Here is a 21,882-nt window from a genome sequence, read left to right as displayed (position 1 = left end):
GTAAATATATATCAGAATGAACCCTAAGTTAAAAGTTAGACCAACTGCAGGGGAGCTGTTCTTTGATGGTTTTGTATTAATAGCAGTCTGTAGACCTGATTTACTGAACTGTGCTTCAGTGTGATACTTTCAGCCTCTTATTGAACAGTACAATAAGAGTAAGAGAAAACTCAGTGAAATTCATCATCATGTTAAATATAATGATGAAAGAGATGCTGGGACAGAGTTCATTATATTATTCAGGAGCTTCTTTATGAAGATGCTTAGGATGATACTCTGACTTTCTTATTAGGAATAGTTGTGTGATTTGTTTTAGTTATCGTCAGTGTGAGAGTTATGCAGCTTTTCCTCTGGCAGCTGTTACGTTTACAGCCAATCTTTTTGCCCACCTCTCTCAAATGTACTTACATTTTTATTAGCTGTATTTTATGTCTTATCCTCATTTTAAATTTTCTTTTTTAAAAAATCAGTAATTGGGGACTTCCCTGGCAATCCAGTGATTAAGACTCCATGCTTCCACTGCAGGGACACAGGTTCAATCCCTGCTTGAGGAACTAAGATCCCGCATGCAGAGCAGTGTAGCAAAAAATAAATTTTAAAAATTGATAACCTGTATAAATTACCATCTCTTTGAGGAGGTTCCCCAGACCTGTTTTCATCTATCAGAAAATATTTCTCTCAAGCTTGAGATAATATCCTGGTCAAACCAGTAAAGTAAAAACATCCAAAATTATTCCTTCTTTCTTGTATATCCTCTAAATCTGGTCACCTGGACTTTGTTGATTTTTTTGAATACTTTTCTCACATTCATTTACTTCTCTCCATATTTACTGGTATTTCCCTCATATAGGCTACCATTATCTTATTTAATTACTTAATAAGCTTCTAATTAAACTGCCCACTTTCTGTTTTGCTCTCTTCTACATTCTCCACATTATAGCTAGAGTCACTTTTTTTAAAACAAAGGTCAAACCGCATGATTCTCCTCCTTTAAAATATCTTACCACCCTGACTCATCAGGATAAAGTCTCAGCTCCTTAACAGGGTTTATGAGGCCTCATATGACTTACTGGGCGCCTCACCCTCTCTGTCTTTTGCCCATCCCTCAACTCATGCTCTCGGCATAATTTTTGTTTCTTCATTTCTTGAAATGTAGTGTGATCCCACTGCCCTCCATGATTTTGCACAAGTTATGTCCCATGACCACTTTTTCCCCCTTTATCATATTGTTTTTTCCTCCTTTTTTAAAAACTCATTTCAGTTCTCAGCATAGATGTCAGTTCCCTCTTAGTAGCCTTCCTGACCACCTGAATTAGCTACCCCTTGCTGTACAACAGGAACTAATACAGCATTGTAAATCAATAACTCCAATTTTTAAAAAAAACTATAAAACAAAACCAAAAAAGAATATTAGACTGAAAAAAAAAAAATAGCAGCCCTTCAGATGTAATTTCAAGCCATCCTCTACAGAATCCTCTTATAAGGCTCTTATAAACTTATATCCTCTTATAAACTCTGAAATGACTATCTCAATCATTATTCCCCAGCATCTAGCACAATGCTGAGTACTATTTGTTGATATCCTCTGATAGCCAACCACTCTATGAAATTTGTCTTATTTGTATTCTTGTTTTATAGAAGAAGAAATAGGCCCAGGGATATTTGAATAACTTTCCTAAAGTCATATTTTAATTGTGCAAGCCAAGAAGAATTAAGCCCAAGCAAGTAATTCCAGAGTCTGAACATTTAACCACTATTGGCTCCCTTCCAAGCAAAATGATCAAACCTGTTTTAATTTTTGTTGATCAATCCTGTTTTAATTTTTGTTATCTCAGTGTATTCTATCTTTTGTATGCTGGTTTAAATCTCAGGAAATAAAATGAGGTAGAAATAAATCCAGTACAGCAAATTGCAGTACAGACTAGTACATCCAGCAGATACTAAGTTCTCATAACGTCCCATGTTTCAGTGCTCTATAGCAAGTTTACAGTGCTCATCCCTAAAATTCATCTGTTGGAAAAGCTTAAAACCCATTTTCTTAGGCAGTTGATAGAACCTGTCAGATTCATACTAAAAAAATTACCCCTTTGCAGAAAAGTGTATAACCATCTGTCTTGTTGCAGTTTTGTGTCTATTCAATTTTATATTAGTGGCAGAGCTTTTAAGCATTACACTGGCTTCTGAGTGAAATTCGGGAGATACTTTAATGTTATCAGCTGAACAGTTACAGACTAACTCCTAAGGTAGAGTCTTACTATCATAGCTAATCTTGGTCGTTATATGCTGATTTTTACTGACTTCAGTAATAAGAGGGTGACTTTATTTTCAGTTTGGAAGATCTACCTCATTTGATACACAGCTTCTCTCACCTTCTCTGTGTATTGACTGTATGTAAATATTGATTAACTTTTAGTAGATTTGAAGGTCTGATTGTTTTAACTTCTTACTAGATCTTATTATTATGTAAGGACTTCCCTGGTGGCTTAGATGGTAAAGAATCTGCGTGCAGTGCAGGAGACCTGAGTATGATCCTTTGGTTGGAAAGATTCCCTACAGAAGGAAATGGCAACCCCTCCAGTATTTTTGCCTGGAAAATTCCATGGACAGAGGAGCCTGGTGGGCTATAGCCCATGGGGTTGCAAACAGTTGAACACAACTGAGCAAATAACACCCACAGACCTTATATATGACCTTTTTTTTAAATTCCCTTTATACTAGGTTCATGAGAGAAGTGTCCAGTCAGACTTCCTACTAATTATCTTGAAGGAAATTTTACAGAAACGTTCTGATTTACATTTGATTCTCATGAGTGCCACTGTAGACAGTGAAAAGTTTTCTACCTATTTCACACACTGCCCTATTCTGAGAATTTCAGGAAGAAGTTATCCTGTTGAGGTAAGTTTTTTTAATAATGCCTATGTGAACAGAAACTACATTCCCACCAGTGAGTGTCCCCAGAAGATATAGGCCCTTAAGTCTGCTGCTGCTGCTGCTGCTAAATCACTTCAGTCGTGTCCTACTCTGTGCGACCCCATAGATGGCAGCCACCAGGCTCCCCAGTCCCTGGGATCCTCCAGGCAAGAACACAAGCGGGTTGCCATTTCCTTCTCCAGGGCATGAAAATGAGAAGTGAAAGGGAAGTCGCTCAGTCGTGTCCAACTCTTAGCGACCCCATGGACTGCAGCCTACCAGGCTCTTCCGTCCATGGGATTTTCCAGGCAAGAGTACAGGAGTGGGGTGCCATTGCCTTCTCCCCCTTAAGTCTGAGCCTGGAACTATTCCTAAGGTAATGCAAGTCAAGAGAGGACCTGGAGATGGCCGTGGGAATCAGATAGCTGAGCTGCCAAATAGTGGGCTGGAAGGAGGATTGTGCTGAATGACATACGTCAGAGGTACACAGCATAAAACAACTCTATAGCACAGCCAAATCTACATCCAGATTGGGTCGCTGCCTAACAATAAGGAACTGTTTTTCCACCCATGTGGAAGTTGGATGTGAGAGTTGGACTATAAAGAAGGCCGAGTGCCAGAGAATTGATGCTTTTGAACTGTGGTGTTGGAGAAGACTCTTGAGAGTCCCTTGAACTGCAAAGAGATCCAATGAGTCCATCCTAAAGGAAATCAGTCCTGAATATTCATTGGAAGGACTGATGCTGAAGCTGAAATTCCAATACTTTGTCCACCTGATGTGAACAACTGACTCATTGGAAAAGACCCTGATGCTGGGTAAGATTGAAGGTGGGAGGAGAATGGGACAACAGAGGATGAGATGTTTGGATGGCATCACCAACTCAATGGACATGAGTTTGAATAAGCTCTGGGAATTGGTGGACAGGGAAGCCTGGCGTACTGCAATCCATGGGGTCACAAAGAGTTGGACACGACTGAGAGACTGAACTGAACTTTCCACCCATTCCTCAAATTTAGGGGGATTTTTCTTTGAAGCTTTCTTCTATTCTTAATGTTTGCCCTTTTGGTTCAGCTGATAAAGAATCTTTAAATTGATTTTCACATGTAAAAAATATACACCATAATGTACTTTGTCCTGGAATTACTAGGTACAGATCCATCTGTATCAGGCAAGTTCTGCATTCCCAAATAATGCAGGAAAAAAAGTTTTTTTCATAATATTCTCATTAGCATGTGGTAACATTCAGAGAGGTAGCAATTCCTTGTTCTCTTTAAGATGATAGTTACTGAAATGAATTTGAGCTCACTGTTTATATGCCTTCACCTGTACAGGTTTTTCATCTTGAAGATATAATAGAGGAAACAGGCTTTGTACTGGAGAAAGACTCAGAATATTGTCAGAAATTTCTGGAGGAGGAAGAAGAAATAACCATTAATGTCACAACCAAAGCAGGGGGAATAAAGAAGTATCAGGTAAGAAGGAAACATTTTAAAGACATCTGATGATGACATCCAAGACACAGACTACCATAAGAGTTTTAAAATCATGTGGCTGGCACGGTGCATTCAAATACATTTTGTTAGAGAAATAACAGATATGATTATGAGCAAATTTTAAACATCATTTCTTTGATCTTTGTTTTACTGACTCTTAACTGTTTTACTTACTGTTTGGTTTACGGTATTTGCTTTACCTCAATGCCTTAAATAGACTGAGGCAGGCCCAGAGTCTAGATCCCTGCCACTGGTTTTCTTAGCAGCCTCTATCCTGGCATGAGCCAGCCTTAGCTCTGTATCATCCAGGGAAGCACAGTTCTTCATAGAGAGTTAGTTTAGTTTGAATGACATAATTTTAGGAATATCACAAAAGCTACGCTATCCTGCATTTTGACCAGTGGTACTATTTACATATTTTCACTGTATCTACAATATTCCATTCATCTAATGGACAAATTTAAAGTTAGTTTATCTTTTAATTAAGCAGGTAAGTCAAGGAAGCAAAAACTAAAATGTTTTTTTAAAACTGTAGAAGTAGAGATTAGAAACTAAAGAGACTTCAAAAAATTAAAGGTAGTATCTCAAAGGAGATGGTTGGAACTCAGCAACCAAAGTAGAATCTAGAATGAATGAGGCAGGTGTAAATTAATAAAGTTATCATGACCTCTTGGCCTGCCTGCTTTTCAGTTGCCACAGAACAATGCAGCCATTATTCTGTTTTTCTTCATTTCTTCTTTAAGTGTTTACATGCCAAGATTAAAAGTTTTGCTGTACTTAAGGGGGCTGGATGAAATTAATAGGATAGAGATGAAATTTTATCATACTTTAATACTGTTAAAAATTGTATTCTTGCTATATTTTAATGAAATAATGGTGACAGAAAAATACAAATTTGAATAAATGCCAAGTAGCTTGTTTTTTCCTTCTTTGTGTTTACTTCATATTTTTGTTCAGGTTTTTCTGATTATGTTTCTTTTAGGAATACATCCCAGTTCAGACTGGAACAAGTACTGATTTAAATCCATTTTACCAAAAGTATAGCAGTCGTACTCAGCATGCTATTCTCTACATGAATCCTCATAAAATCAACCTGGATCTCATTTTGGAACTTCTTACATATTTAGGTATGTACCTGTTTCTCATGTGTCTCCATTTGTTTTTTTCAACTAACCGGAGATATTAATATTTTATATGCTGTTCCTTATTTTTGAATATTGTATGTTTCAAAAAATTTCAGACAGAAGTCCTCAGTTCAAAAATGTTGAAGGAGCAGTACTGATCTTTTTACCAGGCCTTGCTCATATTCAACAGTTGTATGATCTCTTATCAACTGACAGAAGATTTTTTTCAGAACGGTAACTACAGATCTTCATTATATTCCTGGTAGTTTTAAAATGGAGCAATGTTTTGTATATTAAATTTCTTGATCAGAGCTTTCAAAGTCTTTTCACCTTTAGTTAAAATTGTCCATGACAAAGCAATTCTTATTTTAACTTTGTGTTATAGCATTTTATCTACTAAAAATTTTAGGTACTTTTTCCACATTTGTTTTATTTTCTTAATATGATTTAGCAGAGGGAAACATGTAGTTAAAAATAAGATGGTGACTCCCCTCCCCAACCCATGGGGTGGTGCAAAACCCCAGCAACATTGCAGTTTATCATCCATACAAACAATTGGCTCTGTACTGTGTCTGTTTTTATATAGTTTATTACTGCTGTTATCATTATCACCTTGGCATCAGAATATAGTTTTTAAAATACTTTAATCCCTACATTCATATAATTCATATTAAATTTTTCTCATCAATGAGTATATATTCTCAGAACTTTTGTGTGTTTAAAATTTTTCATAATAAAAAATTTTTTAATTGCTTCCCATTTGCAAATAAATTTTGTTATTCTTTGCAGTGTCTTCTAAAGAGAAACTCTTGCTAAGAACTATGATTTTAACTTTCAGATATAAAGTGATAGCTCTGCATTCTATTCTTTCAACTCAAGATCAAGCTGCAGCATTCACACTTCCTCCTCAAGGAGTCAGGAAGGTAAAACTCAGTACATCAAATTTATTTATATGTGATCCACCTGAGAACAGTTCATGAAAATGATTCCCTATCATCAAAGACAGTTATTAAGTACCTTATAGCACATGGCAGGCTCCAGATGCTCTGCAGTCTAATATCATCAAAAGTGAACCCAATATTAAAATTCAATTTATATTATGTTAGGTATTTATATTATGTGTTATCAATAACTTTAGAGGAGTGGTAGTTTAAAAACATGGCATTATTGTTGCTTTTGAGAAGGAAAAGTCACTACTATTCCTTCAAGAAGAGAATGCAAAGGATGTTTGATGTCAGAAGCTACTTGAATCCTGGGAGGATTCTTTTTTGTTCTCTGTAGTCTATTCATCCCTGATCATTTTTGCAGCACAGAGAACATTAGGTTAGGAAACAATCTTAAGGTATTTTCATTGTCTCCTCTGTTCAGGATTCTGAATGAAGAGAAACTTTGCAAAAAGAGTTTCTCAGATTCTTGTCCCGAAGCTGCTGCTGCCTTTGGCAACCTACTCAGCTTTACTTTCTCATCTTTAAAAGGAGTTGAATTAAATGTATGATTTTCTAACTGTGCTCTGAAAACTCCAGGGGTTCATAGGTTATGCTCTGATCTGTAACATTTGGGCTTCTCTGGAAGATTTCATCTGAAGAAAAGAATTCCACCACCTCTAAACACTTTGATCACCTAGGTCCTATCTAAGTCTTAATAATCTGGGTTCTCTTTCCTAGGATGAAGGATAAGAAAAGCAAGCATTCAGTATTGAGATAGAGTGATAACATATTGAACTGACCTAAAGTTTCCTAAATGTTTCACCTCCAAAGACTCAACAGAAGAAAAAAACACACACAAGAAGAAGGGCTGTTCAGCCATCACCGTTAAGAATTTTTGAGCTAGAAAGGGACCTAAGAAATCATGTATTTCTACCTCTTAATTTGAGACCAGAGAGGTAAAATGACTCGCCCAGGTCACAAAGCTAATAAGTAGCAGAGCCGGGACAATAAGCCACCAGTTCTTACTAAAGAAAGTATTCCCTAATAATTGTAAAGTTTCTGCTGAGCAGTCTCCATTCTCTGACCCACTTTCCCATTTTACATGTATCATTTTTAAGATGACTGACTAGAATTGAAGGGACTATAGTATTTCTGTTGGAATAAGAACCTATAAGTTTAATTAATAAGCTGAGGTGATAAAATCAATTAGAGCAAATTTCAGTTACACAGTAACAGCAATTAGATTGTGAATTTTTGTAAAGAATAATTGAAATTCACTTTTTAAAATGCATTGGCTAAACTACAGAATTTATAAGTGTGCCATCACATTGCTGAAAGTTGTTACCTAAATGTTTTGGCTTTGTGTTTTCAGATTGTTTTGGCAACAAATATTGCAGAGACGGGTATCACTATTCCAGATGTTGTATTTGTAATTGATACCGGAAGAACGAAAGAAAATAAGTAAGTTTGCATTTTCCTCCCAAATCAAAACATATTTAACCTGAAAAGGGCTTGGAACTGTTGAATTGTTAGGAGACATCACAGAACCATTCCAGTCAGTACATGTACTGCCAAAACAAGCAGTAGATCTCAGAATCACATGGGGAACATCTTAAATGTCCTAATTCTGTCCAAAACAAAAGGTCTCAGAGAAGCTGTAGGGAAGTTTAAAATGTCTGAGAATAAACGTCAAAATTAATGTCATCAGTTTTCCCATAAGTAATATCAGTGTACTGCTACTGATAGGAAAGTGCTGAGAAAATGTTCAGACATAAATTCTTATCAGTTAGTTTGTAAAATAAATTGTTTTACAAAAACATTATTTGTGGGATTATAAAAAAGCATGGGTTTTAGAATTAGAGTTAGATTATAAATCTTGATCTATAATTTTGAGCAAGTAATATTATATCAGTTATAATCATCAGTATTCTCATATATAAGTGGGAAAATTAAAATTTCATAAATTGAAAGTATGTACTACAGTAATTGGCACATAGTAGATAACTTTAACTGTTAAATTTAACTTTAACAGAAAGATTATTGCTTTATAAGTGTTTTGACGTTTATGTTTAACAAATAAGACCATCTTCATGGTCTATTCTAATCTATATACACTGTCCCTAATATTAGAAAACTTCAGCAATATTTGGAAATGAGTATGACTGTCCAGTACAAAATAGACTCCTGACTTTTTTTAACTATACCTTCAGAGGAAGTGTTTTCAGGGTTGAACTGTATTTTGTGAAAGGTGCTTTGAATTGTGATGCTCACAGCAGAATTTCTCACTTTTTCAAAGATTTCTTATTGCATAATTAATGGGCATTCTAATCTTCAACTTTAGAATCAAATACTTCCAGTTTTTTTTTTTAGATTTTTATTTAAGTCAGTTATTTACATATTCTCTCCTAAAACATTTTTCTAGGTACCATGAGAGCAGTCAGATGAGTTCTTTGGTCGAGACATTTGTCAGCAAAGCCAGCGCTCTGCAGCGCCAGGGGAGAGCTGGGCGGGTCAGAGATGGCTTCTGTTTCCGCATGTACACGAGAGAAAGGTATGGCATAGCCTGGAGATTAAAAACACGCAAACCAGCGTGGCATTTCTGATAATATGTGTTTAGGATTATTTTACCTTATTTTTCAGATTTGAAGGCTTTATGGACTATTCTGTCCCTGAAATCTTGCGCGTGCCTTTGGAGGAATTATGTCTTCATATTATGGTAATCCCAAAGGAACTTAGATGAACTTTTGTTCTCCACCCCTTTCTAAGAAAAAAGAAAAAGACCTAAACTTATCTTACCTTCTATTGCACTAGATTTTCAAGTATTTTATTTACTCTGCTCTAATAAATTCCCTCTTCCCCCATATTTTATAAGTAAACCCACTGTGCTTTAAATCTGCCATAGGCACTCATACTTTAAGAAATTAAAATACAGACTCAGCCCAGACCACTAGTTCTCAACTGGGGATGATATTGCTCACCAGGGAAGACCTGGAATGTCAGGAGACATTTTTAGTTGTCAGAACTGCGGGAAGAGGGAGACCATGCTATGGACGTCTAGTGGGTCAAGACCAGGGATGCTGCTACACACTGTACAGTGAACAGCACCGTCCCCTAAAACAAAGAATTATCTGGGCCCACTAACAATAGAGCTGGACTTGAAAAGTCCTGACCTAGACCAAAGGCTTCCGCGTCTGAAAGATCTATAATATCCTTCAGTTCTTAGATTTTTTGGTTCTATAAAAATCAGGAATGGAGAAACTAAAAATATGCAACTGGAAAAATCTCCTCTTTGCTTAAAATTTTACTTAAATTTAGTTTCAGTTTGACCATCTTTTTGTTAATTCTTTCTGATCACATCTGAATTTTATCACTTTTTCAATCTGCAGAAATGCAATCTTGGTTCTCCTGAAGATTTCCTCTCCAAAGCTTTAGATCCTCCTCAGCTTCAAGTAATCAGCAATGCAATGAATTTACTCCGAAAAATTGGAGCTTGTGAACTAAATGAGCCTAAACTGACTCCACTGGGCCAACACCTTGCAGCTCTGCCTGTGAATGTCAAGATTGGCAAGATGCTTATTTTTGGCGCCATTTTTGGCTGCCTGGATCCAGTGGTAAGACAAGCAACACTGCTGCTTCTTCACTGTAAATATCATTTTGGTTGGGGAGGTATTAAGTTGGGAAAAATTTTTTTAACTAAATAGGGTGTCTGTACTAACATTAAAGCCAGAAAATCTGAATGCTTAATGAGAATTTTTGAATATTTAACTTTTTATATTTATACACAAGAAAATATCTTCACCCATATACTCTTGTGTATTGTAGGTATTATTTTGTAAAAGGGTTTTGGCTTGTCTAGACTTCTGCTATCAAACATCCCACTTGAAATATTTACTTAATTCTTTCTGTGTGTATATATATATATATAGCAGATGATTCATATAGTAGATGGATTCATTGAGAGTTTTGAATTCCACACTTAAGTAGAATCAAAACTTCCTTCCTTTTTTCTGGGTTTTCTCTGAGCTAGCAATTACCAGCAATTCTATTTTCTCAAATGATCTCAGAATTAACAAACTTTTTGCCTCTCTGAATCTCTTGCCTGCTTTGCCATTCCAACTTTATCAAGTTGTAGCCTTTTCTGGGACTACAAATAAGGCTGTTTGAAATCAAAATGGGGAGAGTATGACTTACTCTAGTCTTTCTTTTTTTTCTAGTATCAGAAATATATACTAGAATTGTGTTGAGTCCAAGAAATATCTACTGCCATGATAGTTGATCTGAAAAGCTGCAGCAACAACAAATGGGTTGTTACATAGTCCAAATTATGTAGGAATTATTTAAAGAGCATTGCAGGCAGTGGAAATTCAGACTCAGTGTCAAGATTCTGATCTGTGATTAAGGAATTTCTTTTAACCGTGTGACAGTCAGTCACTTTCACAAATACTCGTTTTTTAAAATCCCTGATTCTGTTGGTATTACTTCCCTGTCTCACAAAGATGATATTAAAAGTAAAGGACAGATTTTTTAAATTCCATAAAATGAAACTAAAAGTAACTAATTAAAATGAAAATGCTAGCTATTATAGAACACAGTAAATTCAAAAGAAGAAACATGAAACTTGAAAGTGCTGTTGTTTTATGATTTGCTTTCTATTACAATACAAATCAACTTTCAGTATGTACCTCTTTTAAGGTTAAATTTTCTTGTTTATTTATGGGTAGGCAACATTAGCTGCAGTTATGACAGAGAAGTCTCCTTTTACCACACCAATTGGTCGAAAAGATGAAGCAGATCTTGCGAAATCAGCCTTGGCCATGGCAGATTCAGATCATCTGACAATCTACAATGCATACTTGGGGTAAAGAAATAATCTGGAAGAAAAAAGAAATAATCTGGGCTTTGTCAGTAGGTCAAACCTGAGGGTATTTACTGTTTAAAAAATTTATCTTTGACTTTCATTAAAAAGATACATTTAAGGTTTAAATTTAGTATTGTTACTTCATCTGTCAAGTATAATTACTTTAGACATTTGTATTTTTATAATCCTAAAATTTAAGAACAATGTACTTTGTATTACTATGTGTATATTACCTTATATTTGAAGTTATTAATTTTCTGTTATATATAAGCAAAAAATACCTATATTGTAGTTGAAATTGACTGGCTCTTAGAACAGGCAAGGCCCTTCCTCGTTTTATATGATTATAATGTAATTAAAGCTATGGTTAGTACCTTTGAAAGTGAGTTTAAAAACATTAAACTTTGATCATTTTTCTTACATAGATGGAAAAAAGCACGACAGGAAGGAGGCTATCGTTCTGAAATAGCATATTGCCGGAAGAACTTTCTTAATAGAACATCACTGCTAACCCTAGAGGTAAGTCTTAATGCAGCTGTCTTAATTTAGGGTCTTATGGTGGACCAGTGGGATTGTTTTGGAAAAAGAAATGCCTAGGATAGTGCTTGACACATAGTAAGTGTTTAATAAACATTTGCTGAATTAATAAATTTGTGATTGTTTTGTTTATCACAACAGGTAACCTGTATTACACAGTGATTCAAAATAGTATTTAACAGGGACTTCCTTGGCTGTTCAGTGGTTAAGACTCTGTGCTTCCAAAATAGTGTTTAACAATCATATTACATTCAGGAAGTGGTCAAAGATGCAACATGATTTCATAGAAATAACACTAGTTTGGGAATTAGGATAGTTGTCTATTCAACAGCTCAAGCTTGGAGAAGGTTAATTTAGTCTCAGCTTCTCATTTAAAAAAAAGAAATTGAATTGGGCATATTCTACAGTTTTTCTCAACGCTGAAAACCAGTTGTTATTTTGAATTATTATGGGAATTTTCAACTATACATAAAAGTAGACAATAGTATAGTGAACTGTGTACTCATTTCCCACTTCCATAATTATCAACATGTGCTCAATCTTGTTTTACTTATACTCCCCTTAATCCACTATCTGCCCTCTAGATTATCTTGAAGCAAATCCCAGATGTCAGGTTGTTACATACCTCTGAAGTATAGGACTTTTTTCTTTAGCATTATGCCTTGAAAAATAATTCCTTTATATCATCAACTATACAGTGTTTAAATATCCCTGATTTTTCATAATTTTTTTTTTTTACAGCTAGTTCAAATCATGATCCACACAAGGTCCACATATTAAAATTGGTTGATATGTCTCAAGAGTAGGACAACATTTAAAGGGAAATGGTGTTTAGAGCAGACGTGCTATAAAAGTATTCAGAAAATAAACTTACCACTCACATAATTCCCCTATTCTATGTCATATTTTAAAAGGTTGTCTGGCTCAGGTTCAAGATAAAGAGAGATAAGCAACACTCCTTTGTCTGCACCCCACTTCCTCCAGGCCTTCAAGTTGCCTCCCACTCCCTCCCTTCTATCAGCCTTTTCTTTGCCTCCCCTAGGTTACAGGGTTTTCAGTTCTTTACCAGTCTTGTAGTATTATAGCAACTGTCTGTCTGATTTTTCTTCTCCTAGAATTAAAGTCCCTTAAATCCCAAACCAGAAACCTCAAGGAAATCCTAAATGTAAACTTAATCTTTTAATCACTTATATCCTGTCTACTTTAAAATTACTCCTCCTTGGAAGACAGCAAAAGAGACACAGATGTAAAGAACAGACTTTTGGACTCTGTGGGAGAAGGCAAGGGTGGGATGATTTGAGAGAATAGCGTTGAGAATGTATAGTATCATATGTGAAATAGATCGCCAGTCCAGGTTCGATGCATGAGACAGGGTGCTCAGGGCTGGTGCACTGGGATGACCCTGATGGATGGGATGGGGAGGGAGGTGGGAGGCAGAGTCAGGATGGGGGACACATGTACACCCATGGCTGATTCATGTCAATGTATGGCAAAAACCACCACAATATTGTAAAGTAATTAGCCTCCAATTTTTTTAAAAATGGCAAATAAATAAAATTGGATTAAAAAAAAAATGCTCATCCTCCCTATGGTATTTTAGCTGATTGGCACTACTAAAGGTAGAAAAAGATTTTAAGCAACAAATTTAGATGGTTGCCATTAATAAACATTGTCAAGAGTTCTTTAGGAAATTGTTTCCCAGAGACAAGTGAAGGAGGTTCTTGCAGTCTAGGATCAGAGTCCTCTGTAATTCTTCCTCAGTGTTCTCTATGTGACCATCCTTACTGAGTAAAACTGCTGAAAGTAGAGCTACTGCTGAAGTAGATACACTGAATGGAAATGCATTCAGGCACATTTCACATATTAGACACTCATATTTATGATATTTAAAGTCTGGGGAAGATAATCTGTACCAAAAAATCAGTTATGTTATATAATCAGATGACCCCTTCACTTTTCAGTATCTTTTTTTCTTCCCTAATGTAATTTAGGCTATAGCTTAGTAAATAATGGTTGGGCATCATGTTAGTTTTTTTTTAATTGAAGTATGGTTGATTTATAATATTTCAGGCGTACAGCATAGTGATTCAGTATTTTTCTAGATTACACTCCATTAGAAGTGATTACAAAATACTGACTATAATTCCCTGTGATGTACAATATATCCTAGTGGCATATCTGTTTTATACATACTTGTGTGTACCTCTTAATTCCATATCCCTATCAGGCTCCTCCCCCTTTCCCTTCCTCCAGTGGTAACCACTTGTTTGTTCTCTATATCTGTGAGTCTGTTTCTGTTTTGCTGTATACATTTATTAGATTCCACAATTAAGTGATATCACACTGTATGATATGTATGTCTTTCTCTGCCTTATTTCACTAAGTATACTGTTTAGTCCATCAACATTGCTGAAAATGGCAGGTTATCTTTTTTTTTCATTTTTACAAAAGTTTTATTATATATTTGTGGAACTTGAGGAATAGTAATATATTAAGACAGTTCTTCAAAGTATTAGCTATGTTAAACTTGAAAATAAACTGATATGTTAATGAGATGCATAATCTAAAGAGTTTGCTAAACTAATAAAGTATTATTTATTCAAAGAATAATGCACAAGGACTTCCCTGGCGGTCCAGTGGTTGGCATTCCATGCTTCCAATTCAGGGGTCATAGATTTGATCCTGGTCAGGGAACTAAAATCCCACATTCCATGAGATGTGGCCAAAAAAATTAAAAAAAAAAAAAAATGCAGAGATATTACTTCATGCCGCTGGCTTTACTTAGTAATATGATGGATTAGGAAAATATTTGACAAATGTTAATATTCATAATAAGATTAGAAATGAAACATTTTAGCATGCCAAATTCTATAAGGTTTTTTAAATTAGCATGTAGTTGGTTTATAATATTAATAAATTTTTAGGTATACTACATAGTGACTCACAAATTTTAAAGATTATAGCCCATTTATAGTTACTACAGAATATTGGGTTTTATTGGGTATATTCCATGTGCTGGCAACATATCCTTGTAACTTAATTATTTTACACATAGTAGATTGTACCTCTCAGCCACCTACCCCTACCTTGCCCTTCCCTCCTTCCCTCTCCCTACTGGTAACCACTAACGTGTTCTCTGTGTTTGTGTTTCTTTTTTGTGTTATATTCACTAATTTTATTTTTTTGGAGTCCACATATAAGTGATAACATACAGTATTTGTCTTTGTCTGTCTCACTTAATTTCACTTAGCATAATACCCTCCAGGTCCATTCACTTTGTAGCAAATGACAAAAATTCATTCTTTTTTTTGCCAAATAATATCCCATTGTGTGTGTGTGTGTATTATCTTTCTCCATTTGTCTATTGATGGACATTTGGGTTTCTTCCATGTCTTGGCTATTGTAAACATCTATGAACATAGGAGTTCATGTATCTTTTCGAATTAGTGTTTTCTTTTTTTTCTGGATATATGCCCTGGAGTGAGATTGCTAGATCATGTGGTAATTTTCTTTTTAGCTTTTTGGAATCCTGTCCATTTTGATAGGAAACAGTAATATAAAGTACAAGGCTGGTTGGCACCTTCTTTAATCGATTATGATCTTGTCTCTTTTTAACAAACCAATCTAGGATGTAAAGCAGGAGTTAATCAAGTTGGTTAAAGCGGCAGGATTTTTATCATCTACAACTTCTAATAGCTTGGAAGGAAACAGAGCCACACAGGCCCTCTCCTTCCAAGAAATTGCCCTTCTTAAAGCTGTACTTACTGCTGGACTGTATGACAACGTGGGAAAGATAATCTATACAAAATCAGTTGATATTACAGAAAAATTGGCTTGCATTGTGGAGACAGCCCAAGGCAAAGCACAAGTACATCCATCCTCAGTAAATCGAGATTTGCAGACTTATGGATGGCTTTTATACCAGGAGAAGGTAAAGTGCTCATTCTTAAATTCCAGTGTTTGGGGCATTATTCTAGAAGTCATAAGAAATTTGGATGCCCACCAAATACTATATATGGTTCTTAAACTGAGTTATTCATGTTTATTCATATTTGAAATCAAGATGTTCATGGTTTCTCCACAAAATTATAAACATGTCTTTTTTCCACATTTCCAAATAAGGGGGATATGGAATGGGATAGAACTAAACGTGATGTTGCAACAGTCTGAGACACAGTGCAACCTAAGATGACTTAATAGCAAATATTTGTAGATTAAAACAGTCAATCTTTTGAATCATAGCTCATTAAATTAATAAAGATCCATAATTTCAAGCATTGGCTTGAGTAACTCCCAGCTTATCAGCAAACTTAAATGTGTAAAACATGACTAATTCCTGACTAATAGTCATTGCTGAACCTTGCTGTAGAAACCGGACACTTTGAAACTTAATCATAATTTTATCTTTCCATTAATTATTTAACAGCATTAGCATAACACTGCTTATTCATACTTTATGTTCAAGGTATACAATTCAGCCTTACAATTAATGTTTAAAATCCTTTAATAGTATAAATACACAGGTGGTGACTATGATTATTATAAAAGATTGTGCAACAGAATGTAGACATGTAGCTTTATAAAACATGATTTAAAATAGTAGCAAATTACAGAAAAATGCTTACATGAAACAGATAAATGAATTTTTTATTATTTTAGGCTGTGAAGTGTTTTGTTTTTTTTTAATACAGATAAGATATGCCCGAGTGTATTTGAGGGAAACTACCCTAATAACCCCTTTTCCAGTGTTACTTTTTGGTGGTGATATAGAAGTTCAGCACCGGGAACGCCTTATCTCTGTTGATGGCTGGATCTATTTTCAGGTATGTGCTACAACTGATCTTAAAATTTTACTGCCAATACCATTGAGGTAGTTTTTTTTTTTTTTTTAATTGAAGTTTGCAGGATTTCTTCCTATGGTTTGACTTAAATAGAAGACGTCTGTATTTTATCTTGCCTGTATGGTTTTAAATCTGTTTAATTTTAAAATCACTGTATTCCTAATTGCATATTGCATTTATTGTCAGTAATAATAATTTGCCATGTGTGTGGACTTCAGTAGCTAACTTTACATGGATCATCCTAATTTAATACCCCTAACAACCTTGTTAGACGATTTCTTTCTACTGACGAGGCACTTAAAGTTGAGTGAGAAGTTAAATAGCTTACATGGATTGTTAATGGTAGAGCAAGGTTTAAACCTAGAACTATCTGATCCTCAAACTTGTGCTCCTTCTACTATATCATGCCACCTATTAAGACACAAATTCATTTGATTCATACTGTTAAAATTCTCCTCTGGAAAAATTAGATCAACCAGTGCTACCGACAATAAGTTTATTTCTCTGTAACTTATCAACATTGACCACTTTAAGCAAATCTAATATATTCTGCTATGATATACCATGATAGCTGTTTGTCTAAGACTGGAGAGGTAAATTTTAAAGGCAGTTTAAAAAATATGTGCACTTCTCACAAAGAGGGGGAGATGGTGATAGTGTTCCATAACTGGATTGTGGTGATGGCTGTACAACTCTATAAGTTTATTAAAAATCATTGAGTTGTACACGGTGAGTAATTTTTATGATCTATAAATTATTCCTCAGTAAAGCTACTTTAAAAAATCCCATTTTAAAACCTGTAGTCCTCTTTCTTCCTCTTCCGGGGACGATATCTAGAGGCATTCAGGATGGTCCAGTGTCTGACCTACCATCGTAGGCCGTCCTACAGTACAGCCTCTAACAAAACCAGGCTGTCCCGAATCCCTGGTAATGGAATTGTTTACCTTTATGCCAGGAAGGTTGGGAAAGCACCAGAATCTGCATGTGGGCTGTGCCCAGGCCGACTTCAAGGAGTTCATGCTGTGAGACCTAAAGTTCTTATGCGGTCATCTAAAATGAAAAAACACATCAGCTGGGCTTATGATGGTTCCATGTGTGGTAAATGTGTCCGTGACAGGACAAGCATGCCTTCCTCATCAAGGAGCAGAAGATGGTTGTGAAAACGTTGGAAGCACAAGCACAGAGAAAGCTAAATTAAAAAATGAAGCATTTTTGAGCAATAAAATCAAAAAGCACAAAAACGAAACTGTAGTCTTCACTCCCATAGAGTTGATACAAGAGAAGAAAACAATTGCAAAATGGTTGCTTTATTCTGGAAAGAGGTATCAAGTTTATGGGTACTTAATAAGGAAATTGAACTTTATGTCTCTTAGCTGCAGATGGTAATTTATTTTTCCCATAACATTTTATATTTAAGTCAATATGTGTTGAAGTACATCATAAGGCATATATGCTTACCTTGATTTTATTTGAATGCATTCACACTCCCTGGGATTAACGTTTTCAATTTGTCATCTCTCAACAGGCACCTGTTAAGATAGCTGTCATTTTTAAGCAGCTACGAGTTCTCATTGATTCTGTTTTAAGAAAAAAGCTTGAAAACCCTAAGATGTCTCTTGAAAGTAAGTGTGTGACTCTAAGCAAGAGGAACTTTCTCTGAGGTTCTCATTATGTTTCTCTACCAGTCTCCCAAATGTAGATCTGTTGGTCTGTAATCCTTCAACAGAAATCTGCAATGGACACCTGAGTTGCCTCTTAGTCTGGTATGTGCTTTGCTGTGCTTAGTCACCCAGTCATGTCTGACTCTTCATGACCCCGTGGACTGTAACCTGCCAGGTTGCTCTGTCCATTGGGATTCTCCAGGAAAGAATATTGGAGTGGGTTGCCATGCCCTCCTCCAGGGTAGTCTGGTATAGTATTTCCCAGACTTGCCAAATGATCAGAGTTATCCTGGCAGTTGTTAAATATATATATATATATTGTTTATATATATATATATATGATCCAAAGACCTAACTCAGGCATACTGAATCTCCTCTATGGGAGAGGCCTATGGCCATATTGCTATTTTATAATCTTTTCATCTGTAATACTTACCCTGTACTACCATCCCCATTTTTAAGTGCAATTATTTTTAATAAACCAGGTTGTTTTCCTGGTAGAATTTCTTACGTTTAGGATTTGGGCAGTTGCATCTTCATGCCTTGACTTAATGTTTCTCTGTTCTCTATATTTTCTGCAAACCTGAGTTTGAGCCCTTGGTCGGGAAGATCCCCTGGAGAAGGGCATGGCAGCCCACTCCAGTCTTCTTGCTGGAGAATTCCATGGACAGAGGAGCGTAGTGGGCTACAGTCCATGGGGTCACAAAGAGTTGGACATGACTGAGCGACTAATATACATATACATTCTCTATATTTCCTGAAAAGTGGTAGTTATATCTAATGACTTGATTAGAATCTGGTTTTTAGGAAAAGAATATTTTTTGGTTGGTGCTATATCCTTTCCATTGCATCACATCAGTTTGATTTTCCTGTTTTTAATGATAAGAATTGATCAGTTTGTTCAATGTGATTATATTTAACAGACATCCCAATTAATTCTAGTCAGTAGGCAAGTTGGGGAGCCACTGGTCTAGTGCTACTGCCCTGAAGTCTCACACTTCATGTTAATTTCCATAACTGAAGGTGAATGAATAAGCACTTAACTGTGTTAGTTTTCCTGTACTGCTGGAAACTTAGATCAGGTCTTGTGGGCTCTTCCCTTGAGGAACTCTGCACTACAACACAGCCTAAAACAAACCCAGAAAAATACATTATATTAAGGACAGGTTGAACCTCAACTTTCAAATTAAGAAAAGTCAATTTTAAAATGATTTCAATGTTTCCCTTTGCCATAACAGGAAAAGTAGAACCTGCCCTCTGATGAAGCATATATCTTTGATGAGGGCAGATGAAGTACATTAGTGTCCTCTATTTCTGGACTTAAAGAAGTAGGGATACAAGGGACACCAAGCTTTTGAAAAAGAAATAACTGAAGTTGCTCTTGTATTTTCTTTACTATACTGTTCCTCAGACTAAAAATCATAGTTCTTTCTAAAGTTGCTCTTGTATTTTCTTTACTATACTGTTCCTCAGACTAAAAATCATAGTTCTTTCTAGACCTGTCATGTTCGCCTTACAGCCAGTGAACTTTCTTCCCTCACTCCTTTTTATTTAATGCCACTATAGCCTCCAAGAGCCTGAGTGTCAAGCCATGGGCCCAGTTATCAAAATTCGCCATTGCAGTCATTGAAACATAGACCATTTTCTTACTGAAGTGTCTAATAAGATAAGAATTTCAGTCTTGGAGTCCTGATAATTACAACTATTCAGAAAGTAGTTATGAAGTCACAATATCAGACCAACTGATTAAAAGCAGAGGCAGCTGTTAAAACCTCTAACAAATAATGTAGCCCTTATTTAGTCTGTTTGTCCAATTAATTGGTGTTTGATTCCTTTGTTGTGTAGAGAGGTCTGTCACTTTGCCATCTCCACTTCTAGAGCACTTCCCTGGTAAATTTTTTTGTTTCCTTTGAACTAAACATGGAGAAACAGATAAAGAGTGCTTTATTCCTTGCCCATACTGTTGGCATCCTGGCTAATTCTGAAGTACATGGATGAATCAAAAAGTAGACTTGAACTAGGTGAAAAAGTTAGGAAATTTACTGTCTGAATAGAATTTTTAAGAAATAATAGAGGCATATCTAGTTTTATAAGTGAATATTGCTGGTGTTAACTGTGTATTCTAATTTAAAAGAATCTTTTAATAAAATATACCTGTGGTTTACATGTGTATACACTGAAAAATTAATCAGTGGTGAATTTATTCATTGGTTTTTTTCTTCTTCCATCCAGATGACAAGATTCTCCAGATCATTACTGAATTGATAAAAACAGAATAATTGAAACTGCAATTCATGATCAACTGCTTTGAAGAGAGTCATGAAATTATGTGAAAATGGACCATCCCATGAAGTATTTCAGTACTTAAAATGTTGGTACTAGTCATCATGTGAAGGTGGTGGGAAAAAGCACATACTTTAAATGTGTGAAATTTTCTAATTTCTTTTTAATGATGGTTATTCTCAGTGTATTTGCCACTACATTTACAATAAATTCTTTGGTATCATCCATGTGGTATGCATCATCATGTGCCTTACAGACAAAGCCTGAGTCTGTAGTATCGTAACTTACTATTGTGATTCCCTGCGTACCCACCTCATCCTCTTATCAGTCCTTGATGTCTAGAGAGTTCAAACCTTCTTGAGGAGGAAAAGGTCTAAAGATCTTTCTCCCAAAGGAGAAAGTGAGCTCCAAAACCAGTTGTAATTAAATTTTCACAAAAATATACAACTTCAGTTATTTAATAGGAAAAGTCAAAACTTAAATAAGGTATACACTATTAATAGATGCCATCTACATTAGTAGCATTCACTAAAGCACGTAGGATAGGCAGCAATGGATAATGCTACTGTCAACCCGGGGTGACACCATTTGTACCACTTTCCTCAATCATAAGCTTTGGTATCACTGCTCTTGAATCTTTTTTGTACTAATAATAGGATTGATAAGGTCAGTAACTTTAAGATACTAAAGCATACTTAGATATCTTTCAGTGGTTTTCTTTGTTTCACTTACTGAGGATTTTTGAAACTCCATCTTGATTATGTTGAGAAATTTTCCATTTTCTGTCAAGATTGTTTAGGAACCTCAAATATATTTTTGTGTAGACCAAATGGCAAAAATTGTATCTGAAGGACAAAAGATTAGAATTGAGTAGGTACTTAGTGACTATAGTTGACCCTCCACACAGTGGTCCCAACCCTCCACACAGTCAAAAATCTGTAACTTTTGACTCCCCCAAAACTTAACTTCTACTAGCCTACTGTTGGCCAGAAGCCATACAGCTGATTAACATATATTTTCTGTTATATCAGGGCTTCCCTGGTGGCTCAGCTGGTAAAGAATCTGCAATGCAGGAGACCTGAGTTTGATCCCTGGGTTGGGAAGATCCCCTGGAGAAGGGACCAGCTACCCACTCCAGTACTCTGGTCTGGAGAATTCCATGGACTGTATAGTCCATGGGGTCACAGAGAGTCAGACACAACTGAATGCCTTTCACTTTCACTTTTCTATGTTATATCTAACATACAT

The 21,882-nt window shown here is 35.6% G+C and overlaps 1 protein-coding gene across 3 annotated transcripts in view; it reads left to right on the top strand.

Moving 5' to 3' along the window:
• The window catches only part of DHX29 (DExH-box helicase 29), a 45,521-nt gene extending 24,662 nt beyond the window's left edge, over positions 1-20,859 (top strand). The window contains exons 13-27 of one of the 3 annotated variants that reach the window (XM_020893133.2): positions 2,719-2,895; positions 4,243-4,383; positions 5,387-5,531; positions 5,645-5,762; positions 6,367-6,451; positions 7,827-7,915; positions 8,877-9,005; positions 9,095-9,170; positions 9,841-10,065; positions 11,176-11,312; positions 11,738-11,831; positions 15,478-15,780; positions 16,541-16,672; positions 18,216-18,312; positions 20,584-20,859. In XM_020893133.2, coding sequence (XP_020748792.2) covers positions 2,719-2,895; positions 4,243-4,383; positions 5,387-5,531; positions 5,645-5,762; positions 6,367-6,451; positions 7,827-7,915; positions 8,877-9,005; positions 9,095-9,170; positions 9,841-10,065; positions 11,176-11,312; positions 11,738-11,831; positions 15,478-15,780; positions 16,541-16,672; positions 18,216-18,312; positions 20,584-20,630 — 1,995 coding nt within the window. In that variant the 3' untranslated portion in view covers positions 20,631-20,859. Of the gene's footprint in view, positions 1-2,718; positions 2,896-4,242; positions 4,384-5,386; positions 5,532-5,644; positions 5,763-6,366; positions 6,452-7,826; positions 7,916-8,876; positions 9,006-9,094; positions 9,171-9,840; positions 10,066-11,175; positions 11,313-11,737; positions 11,832-15,477; positions 15,781-16,540; positions 16,673-17,645; positions 17,937-18,215; positions 18,313-20,583 lie in introns of those variants that run through there. The other 2 variants (XM_070476682.1, XM_070476681.1) reach the window with 2 other exon arrangements.
• Positions 20,860-21,882: the final 1,023 nt, after the last annotated feature.

Source organism: Odocoileus virginianus, chromosome 14 (genome assembly GCF_023699985.2).
Source record: "Odocoileus virginianus isolate 20LAN1187 ecotype Illinois chromosome 14, Ovbor_1.2, whole genome shotgun sequence".
Lineage (NCBI taxonomy): Eukaryota > Metazoa > Chordata > Mammalia > Artiodactyla > Cervidae > Odocoileus > Odocoileus virginianus.
Note: the sequence above shows the minus strand (reverse complement) of the source record. Positions and strands in the feature narration are given on the sequence as shown.